This window comes from Pyrus communis, chromosome 5, assembly GCF_963583255.1.
Source record: "Pyrus communis chromosome 5, drPyrComm1.1, whole genome shotgun sequence".
NCBI lineage: Eukaryota > Viridiplantae > Streptophyta > Magnoliopsida > Rosales > Rosaceae > Pyrus > Pyrus communis.
In genome coordinates this window covers 2,116,757-2,126,167 of record NC_084807.1, presented here as the reverse complement: position 1 = coordinate 2,126,167, position 9,411 = coordinate 2,116,757, and the positions used below count along the sequence as shown (strand labels likewise).

At 35.1% G+C, this 9,411-nt stretch overlaps 1 protein-coding gene across 2 annotated transcripts; it reads left to right on the top strand.

The window, feature by feature from the left end:
• Positions 1 to 8,403, top strand: LOC137734852 (annexin-like protein RJ4). Of its 2 annotated transcripts, XM_068474158.1 has the most exons (10): positions 1 to 213; positions 1,253 to 1,398; positions 2,052 to 2,270; positions 2,540 to 2,752; positions 2,888 to 3,167; positions 4,642 to 4,716; positions 5,936 to 6,081; positions 7,091 to 7,309; positions 7,579 to 7,791; positions 7,927 to 8,390. In XM_068474158.1, the coding sequence occupies exons 1-10, from the start codon at positions 141 to 143 to the stop codon at positions 8,218 to 8,220; spliced, it is 1,878 nt and encodes a 625-aa protein (XP_068330259.1). In that variant the 5' UTR covers positions 1 to 140; the 3' UTR covers positions 8,221 to 8,390. The 2 variants fall into 2 exon arrangements, with proteins under 2 accessions (XP_068330259.1, XP_068330258.1); XM_068474157.1 differs by lacking the exons at positions 1 to 213; positions 1,253 to 1,398; positions 2,052 to 2,270; ... (1 more) ...; positions 2,888 to 3,167; positions 4,642 to 4,716 and adding an exon at positions 5,694 to 5,804 and having other exon boundaries at positions 7,927 to 8,403.
• Positions 8,404 to 9,411: the final 1,008 nt, after the last annotated feature.

Below are 9,411 nucleotides of genomic sequence, written 5' to 3'. Positions count from 1 at the left end.
CCTTCAATGGTGAATACCATAAGAAAACCTAGCAATATATAAAGGGTCACGCACTCGGACTAGTCTCTCACTCACATTTTATTTGCTTCTTTCCTTCCTTTCCTACTGAAAACCAAGCAAAAACAGCATAGCAGTTTACGATGGCAAGCCTCATTGCTCCAGACCACTTCTCTCCTCACGACGATGCAGAAGCGCTCAGAAACGCATGCAAAGGTACTCTACTCTCTCTAACTATTTTTTAGCCAATCTACACTGTGATATAAATTTAAAATCATACCGTTCAGATTCTTGAAAGAAATTATGAAATGACAGCCAATAAAAGTGTCCAAATGTGTTTCCAGCCCGATCTTGACCCCCGTGTGTGTGTGTGTGTGTGTGTGTGTGTGTGAGACGTGTACGCATGTCCCATACTTCTTTTGTTTGGTCTTTGATCGTATGAATGTTAACCTAGGTAGGTTGGCGATTTATTCAATTTTTCTTCTTCCAAGTAGATCATCACATGTTTCTCGCTTAGATTTTAAGTTTGATCTCTCAAGTTTGGCCTAATTTATTCTAAAGGTAGAATAATTTTACGATCTAAAGTAATCTTAGTGAAAAAGAAAGAACAACTCCAAAACGGAAGAAATTATTAATTAAATGTCTTCCAAGTCCCGGAGAGATCGTGTGTGTGTGTGTAAAGAAATGTATATAAATAAAGAATGGAAGAAATTATTAATTAAATGTCTTCCAAGTCCCGGAGAGATCGTGTGTGTGTGTAAAGAAATGTATATAAATAAAGAATGTCGTATTATTAGAGATTGCCATTTTGCAACCACCTATTAGTGCCACACCAAAACTCACGTAATTAAGCACCACCTCATTTGTGGATAATTAGTAGATATGCTAATTAATATATTCCTAAATACCACAATTTTAGTTGATTTCTTAATGTGAAAGATTTGCTATAAATATTAGACATTGTAAGAGCAAGAGCACAAGACAGACACTAGTAAGAGAGGAGTCAAACCAAGAAAATTATCTACAACAATGGCTACCCTTATTGCTCTTGAAAACTTCTCTCCCGTCGACGATGCTGAAGTTCTTCGAAAATCTGTGAAAGGTTTAATCATTTTATTCAGCCATTTAATTCTTATTTTAATTTACATGCAGATGTTTAATATTGTGTGTGTGTGTGTGTGTTTTTTTTTTTATTGAGAATTTATATATATGGTAATTTTAATGTATATTATTCATATTTTTGTGTACTGTGTAGGATGGGGGACTGATGAGAAGGCTATAATCTCTGTACTGGGACATAGAAACGCAGCACAGAGAAAGCAAATCAGGCTTGCTTACGAGCAATCTTATCAGGAAGATCTTCTAAAGCGCCTTGAGTCCGAGCTCTCTGGGGATTTTGAGGTTTTTTCTCCCTTACTTTCACCCTTAATCGATATATACCATTGCTATTTATTTATTTTTTTTGAAATATTCATAAGTCGAAAATAATTTAAATATTTTTGAAAATAAATACATGAAAAAATGTGTTATGTTTTGATTGTTCTTGTGTATCACAAAACATAGAAATCTCCGAAGGGTTTTGTCCTTTTCCTACAAAGATATAGGAAGAGGGTGGAAAGGAGAATATTATCATGATGAGAGCAGCATTTGAAGGTTCATAGAGAACAAATCAATGAGCTGTCAATAAATTATTAATTCCAAGTATTATTTTGTTTAAAATATCAATGGCTTAGAACATATATGGTCTCATCTCTATTAAAGAACGAAAAATATGATAAGAATATTATTTTTTAATATTAAGTTTTTTTTTTTTTTTTTTTTTTTGGTTGTGGACTGAATTGTTTTGATGAGATTAAAAGGTACCACTTAAATATAAGAGTTTTGAACATTTCAGTCAGTCTATAAAAATGGGAATCTAAACTTTGGAACTGACCTAACTCGCATTGTGTTCAAATTTTCTGCATGAGTTATGTTAGTTTTGTATCTCTTGCTTGAGCAATTTGTGTTATATCGTATACTAAAACTAATTTCATTTGGGGATATGGCAAATGTAGAAAGCGATGTACCGTTGGATCTTGGATCCTGCAGATCGAGATGCTGTTTTGGCTCATGTGGCCATCAAGAAATCTGAGTGTAACTACAATGTCATCATCGAGATTGCAACCATTCTATCTCCTGAAGAGCTCCTTGCAGTAAGGAAGGCTTACCAAGTTCGCTACAAGCACTCCTTGGAGGAAGACTTGGCTACACAAACCACTGGTGATATCCGCAAGGTACGACAAACATTATTAACGGCAAAGGAGTTTTTTTGGCAAATAGTGTGACATGTTATGTTATCGAACTATTAACTTGGATTACGTGAGAGTCTACTTTACTAATGGACAACATAATAAGTTGGAGAATTTGCCATTGTTTGCCTCCTCTTTTTGGTATTAGGTGAACTATTATTTTGGTATTTGTGTTTTTCTAGAATTGTGTTCTGAAAACTGTTAGAATAGAAGAATTGGTAATGGTGTTTGATGGTTTTTGGTCAATGTCACAGCTTTTGATTGCTTTAGTGACTGCGTATCGTTATGATGGTTGTGAGATCAATGCAAAACTGGCCAATTCGGAAGCTGATATTCTTCATGATGCTATCAAAGACAAGGCTTTCAATCATGATGAAGTTATTAGGATCCTCAGTACTAGGAGCAAGACTCAGCTCATGGCAACCTTTAATCGCTACCGAGATGACCATGGCACTTCCATCAGTAAGGTACGTATGAAGGCCTTATGTCGAAGTTAGAGCATCCAACCCAAAACTAATTACTTACAGAGACTTCTATCTACTAAGAGTCTAAGATTCAAGAATGCCGAGTTTGACTTCTAAGTTTTCTTCTTTTTATCACAGAGTTTGTTGGAAGAGGGTGGTAATGGTCTCCAGAAGGCACTGCATGTAGCCATCCGATGCCTCAATGACCCCAAGAAGTACTTTGAGAAGGTTCTTCGCAATGCAATCAAGAGGGTTGGAACTGATGAGGATGCTCTCACTCGTGTGATTGTGACAAGGGCCGAGAGGGACTTGAAAGACATCAAAGAGGTTTACTACAAGAAGAACAACGTTTCTCTCGACCATGCTGTGGCCAAAGAAACTTCCGGGGATTACAAGGACTTCCTCCTTACTCTGCTGGGGAAGGAAGATTGAAAATCTTCGCCGAGCAAATTAGCATGATCAAGCGCTATGAGTGCTCTGTTTTTCTATTGAGTTTGATGACTCTCTTTATTTCCGTGTTTGTGTTTCCTTGTGGTGTGACTATCTACCTTACCCTTGTGTATGTTTGTTGGAGTTTAAGGTTTCTATCAAGACTTTCGTTCTCGTTTCGGATGTTATGGAGTACTAATAAAAAATTGATTTACCTAACCGTACTCTTCGAGACATTTAAAAAAAAAAAAAAAAAAAAAAAAAAAAAAAAAAAAAAGTAGCAGGTGTGTGAACACAAATCGCAGAAATTTATAATAATTAGTTGAAAAAAGGTGTAGCATGTGTGAACACAAAACACAACACACAGTTTTCAAACACCACACAATTTAATTTATTATTTAGACCAACCCCGCAAAAGACAAATAAAAAAGCATATCATGAGTCATGAGGTGTGAACATCAAAATTTTATATTAAAAATTTTTGAGAAAATTGTAGTAATGATTTCTCAATTTTAGCTTAATTAGAGTAATAGTCTATTAACAAAAAATTCATGATCATTGGTCTCTTAACTCATCAAAATGTGCAATTATGATCATTTATTTCAACTTCGTCAGAATTTCGTCAAAATGACTCATGTTAGAATGACTATTTTTATAATTGGGTTAAAGTTAAGGGACCATTGTTATACTTTTTTTCATTTGGTTTTTCATGTTTGCCTCTTGTTTCATCCTCACGTGTGTGACACATGATTTATTTTGACGAAAGTTTTAACGGAGTTAACGAAAATGACATAGCTGCACGTTTTGATGAGTTAAATGAACAATGACCATATATTTTTAGTTGATGGGCCATTATTTCAATTGAGTTAAAGTTAATAGATCATTACTATAATTTCTTCAAAAATTTTAGTGTAAATTGTACTAATAGTCTCCATGATTTAACTAGATTTGCACTTTCATCCTCGTTTTTTATTGCATTTTTATTGTATATATTCGCTTAAGTCTAATATTTATCAATTAAGTTGAATTTTCCATCACATTTTGGGCACATCTTCTCATTTAAAGGCACCTATCGTGGATGAAATTTCTATTAGTTTGACGGAATAAAATTACGGTAACATTATAAAATACAACAAAAAATCTACAAACATTAAATTGAAAATCCGAGTAAACTACGAGGACTATTCATATGTAAATTACCCTTTTCTTCCCTCGTTTTACGATAATTGGTGGGAGTAAGGGAAACTATTAAGATAATTAAAAAGGTATACTGTTCACGTGTAACTTACGAGGAATCTCGACAACATAGTTTGTGCGAGGTGGCCATTAACTTCAATTGTGAATACTATAAGAAAACCTAGCAATATATAAAGGGTCACGCACTTGGACTAGTCTCCCACATTTTACTTGCCTCTTTCCTTCCTTTCCTACTGAAAACCAAGCAAAAACAGCATAGCAGTTTACGATGGCAAGCCTCATTGCTCCAGACCACTTCTCTCCTCACGACGATGCAGAAGCCCTCAGAAACGCATGCAAAGGTACTCTACTCTCTCTAACTATTTTTTAGCCAGTCTACACTGTCATATAAATTTAAAATCATACCGTTCAGATTCTTGAAATAAATTATGGAAAGACAGCCAACAAAAGTGTCTAAATGTGTTTCCAGCCCAATCCTGACCCCCGTATGTGTGTGTGTGTGTGTGTGTACGTGTACGAATGTCCCATGCTTCTTTTGTTTGGTCACTGATTGTATGAATGTTAACCTAGGTAAGTTGGCGATTTATTCAATTTTTCTTCTTACGAGTAGATCATCACATGTCTCTTACTGAGATTTTAAGTTTGATCTCTCAAGTTTGGCCTAACTCATTCTAAGGGTAGAATAATTTTACGATCTAAAGTAATAGTAATATTATTCATACCATATTTTTATATCACATTTCTATACCACCTTAGGTGGTATTTTATATGGACAACCACATCATTTGAAAAATTTGCAAAACCCAAGAAAATGAAGGAGAAAGACTTCTCGTATACCACAATTATCATTTAATTAACTAGTTTTTCTTAATTATTAGTTTATTAAATAATGAACTAAATTTAAAAATCTGATTAATCCAAATGATGTGGTTGTCCACATCAAATGCTACTTAAGATGGTATGAAAATATGATACAAAAACATAGTATGAATAACATCTCTCCTAAGGTAATATTAGTGAAAAGAAAGAACAACTCCAAAACGGAAGAAATTATTAATTAAATGTCTTCTAAGTCCAGGAGAGACCATGTATATATATAAAGAATGTCGTATTATTAGAGATTGCCATTTTGCAACCACCTATTAGTGCCACACCAAATCCAACCAAAACTCACCTAAGCACAACCTCATTTGTGGATAATTAGTAGATATGCTAATTAATATATTCCTAAATACCACAATTTTAGTTGATTTCTTAATGTGAAAGATTTGCTATAAATATTAGACATTGTAAGAGCAAGAGCACAAGATAGACACTAGTAAGAGAGGAGTCAAACCAAGAAAATTATCTCCATCAATGGCTACACTAATTGCTCCTGAAAACTTCTCTCCCGACGAAGATGCTGAAGTTCTTCGAAAATCTGTGAAAGGTTTAATCATTTTATTCAGCCATTTAATTCTTATTTTAATTTGCATGCAGATGATTAATTGTGTTTTTTTTTTGAGAATTTATATATATGGTAAATTTAATGTAAATTTCATATTTTTTTGTACTGTGTAGGATGGGGGACCGATGAGAAGGCTATAATCTCTATACTGGGACATAGAAACGCAGCACAGAGAAAGCAAATCATGCTTGCTTACGAGCAATCTTATCAGGAAGATCTTCTCAAGCGCCTTGAGTCCGAGCTCTCTGGGGATTTTGAGGTTTTTTTTCTCTCATACTTTCACCCTTAATCGATATTTACCATTACTATTTATTTATATATTTGAAATATTCATAAGTCGAAAATAATTTAAATATTTTTGAAAATAAATATATGAAAAAATGTGTCATGTTTTGATTGTTCTTGTGGGAACCGGATCCCCTTCGGGCTCAAATAAACCGAGCTTGCTGAGTAAAAAATCTGGGCTATTGAAATTTGATCTAAATGCTACAATTATTATAACTTTTAAAGGATTCTTTGTTTGTAGCCGTTGGATTAAATTTCAACGGCCCATATCCTTTACTCAACAGACTAACTTTATTGGGTTTGGAGGGGATTCGGTTCCGTTCTTGTGTATCACAAAATATGGAAATCTCCGAAGCGTCCTTTTCCTACAAAGATATAGAAGAGGATGGAAGGGAGAATATTATCATGATGAGAGCGACATCTGAAGGTTTCTAGAGAACAAATCAATGAGCTGTCAATAAATTATTAATTCCAAGTATTATTTTGTTTAAAATAACAATGACATAAAACACATGTCGTCCTATCTCTATTAAAGAACGGTATTAATGTTGTACGAAAATATGGTAATTAAGCATATTATTTATTAATATTATGTAAATATTTTTTTTGAGATTTCTGTTGTGGACCGAAATGTTTTGATGAGATTAAAAGGTACCACTTAAATACAAGAGTTTTGAACATTTCAGTCTATTCATCACTTTTGTATTAAATATATAGAATATAAAAGTTTTTGCCTCTCAAAACTCTCTACATGGATGAACTTACATGGTATCTACTTTCGAACTCAAATTTTTTATTTCACAATGTAATATTTTAAATTACGCTAAACTATGAAAATGGGAATCCGAACTTTAGAATTGACCTAACTCACTTTCTGTTCAAATTTTCTGTATAAGTTATATTAGTTTTGTATCTCTTGTTTGAGCAATTTTAGTTATGCCATATACTAAAACTAATTTCATTTGGGGATATTGCAAATGTAGAAAGCGGTGTACCGTTGGATCTTGGATCCTGCAGATCGAGATGCTGTTTTGGCTCATGTGGCCATCAAGAAATCTGAGTGTAACTACAATGTCATCATCGAGATTGCAACCATTCTATCTCCTGAAGAGCTCCTTGCGGTAAGGAAGGCTTACCAAGTTCGCTACAAGCACTCCTTGGAGGAAGACTTGGCTGCACACACCACTGGTGATATCCGCAAGGTATGATAAACATTATTAATGGCAAAGGATTTTTTTTGGCAAATACTGTGACATGTTATGTTATTGAACTATTAACTTGGATTACGTGATAATCTACTTTACTAATGGACAACATAATAAGTTGGAGAATTTGCCATTGTTTGCCTCCTCTTTTTGGTATTAGGTGAACTATTATTTTGGTATCTGTGTTTTTCTAGAATTGTGTTCTGAAAACTGTTAGAATAGAAGAATTGGTAATGGTGTTTGATGGTTTTTGGTCAATGTTACAGCTTTTGGTTGCTTTAGTGACTGCGTATCGTTATGATGGTTGTGAGATCAATGCAAAACTGGCCAATTCGGAAGCTGATATTCTTCATGATGCTATCAAAGACAAGGCTTTCAATCATGATGAATTTATTAGGATCCTCAGTACTAGGAGCAAGACTCAACTCATGGCAACCTTTAACCGCTACCGAGATGACCATGGCACTTCCATCAGTAAGGTACGTATGAAGGCCTAATGTCGAAGTTAGAGAATCCAACCCAAAACTAATTACTTATAGAAACTTTTATCTACTAAGAGTCTAAGATTCAAGACTGCCGAGTTTGACCTCTAAGTTTTCTTCTTTTTATCACAGAGTTTGTTGGAAGAGGGTGGTGATGGTCTCCAGAAGGCACTGCATGTAGCCATCCGATGCCTCAATGACCCCAAGAAGTACTTTGAGAAGGTTCTTCGCAATGCAATCAAGAGGGTTGGAACTGATGAGGATGCTCTCACTCGTGTGATTGTGACAAGGGCTGAGAGGGACTTGAAAGACATCAAAGAGGTTTACTACAAGAAGAACAGCGTTCCTCTCGACCATGCTGTGGCCAAAGAAACTTCTGGGGATTACGAGGACTTCCTCCTTACTCTGCTAGGGAAAGAAGATTGAAAATCTTCGCTGAGCAAATTAGTATGATCAAGTGCTATGATTGCTTCTGTTTTTCTATTGAGTTTGATGACTATCTTTATTTTCCGTGTTTGTGTTTCCTTGTGGTGTGACTTATCTACCTTACCCTTATCTATGTTTGTCGGAGTTTAAGGTTTTCATCAAGACCTTTTGTTTTCGTTTCGAATGTTATGGAGTATTAATAAAAGATGTATGTCAGCTTTTTAATCAAGGGTTGGATTAAAAAGAAGTTATATTTATAATCTCGCAACAAATTTCGATTAATAGCAAGCGAGGAAAGTAAAAAGATGTAATGAAATTTCAAAACTCCTATGCCTGATGATGAAATATGAGGAGACATGCTGAGGAAAAATATATGGGTGTGAGTCGTGTGACTTCTATAAATAATGTTCGTCTTGTTCTGTGTTTTAGTCCTACACTGCACCGAATGTTTCACTAAATCAGTCCAGTTTAGTGTAGTCTTAGCCAGTCCAACTTAATCCTTAAAGTCGGTGCATCAAACTCACCCTAGGGGTGCGTTTGTTACCTCTCCTTAGGACAAACTAGCTTGGACTGACTTAACTGGGATTAGAATCCTATGTTTGGTAAGGTCTTATAAATGGGACTCGCCTCGACTACGCGGCCCTCCCCGCTTTCTAAACCCCGATATCGTATCCCATACTTTCTCTTGGTATTAAGCAGGACTAAAAAGAAATTTGAGGCTGAGATCCAAACCCCAGCTTTTGCTTGCTAACAGCGACATCCCGTCCTTGAGCTTACTTCTTCTTCTGCGGAATCGTCACCATGGCCAGCAGTTGAGGGTGCTCATTCTTCCCTTTTACCAAAAAAATCCCCGATGGCTAGCTTTCGGGATAAACAGACAATTTCTAGAAAATCCTTGGGCTTTGCTTTCTTCTTCTACCCATCTCTAAAAAAACCCTTTTCTCTGTTTTAGGTAATGCTCAAAGTTTCTTTCTTTTTCAAAAAAGAAAATAAAAAATTTGGGAAAATCAATGGAGTTAGTCAAATAATTGATAGAGATGATGGTTGATTGGTTGTATAGATTATAGAGTTCAAAGGAAAGATAGGAAGTATCTAGGTTTTGCTGGAAAAAGGGACAGAAAATGAGAGATGGAACGGAGCTAAAGAGGGAGAAGAGGAAAGAAGTTTCTAGAGAAGGGTACAATATTTTGG

Bases quoted from the DNA above. Each gene is read 5' to 3' on its own strand.
- LOC137734852 (XM_068474158.1), top strand. From the start codon at position 141: ATGGCAAGCCTCATTGCTCCAGACCACTTCTCTCCTCACGACGATGCA. The intron at 4,717-5,935 runs GTACTCTACTCT...TGTACTGTGTAG, and splicing joins CCTCAGAAACGCATGCAAAG to GATGGGGGACCGATGAGAAG. The intron at 6,082-7,090 runs GTTTTTTTTCTC...TTGCAAATGTAG, and splicing joins AGCTCTCTGGGGATTTTGAG to AAAGCGGTGTACCGTTGGAT.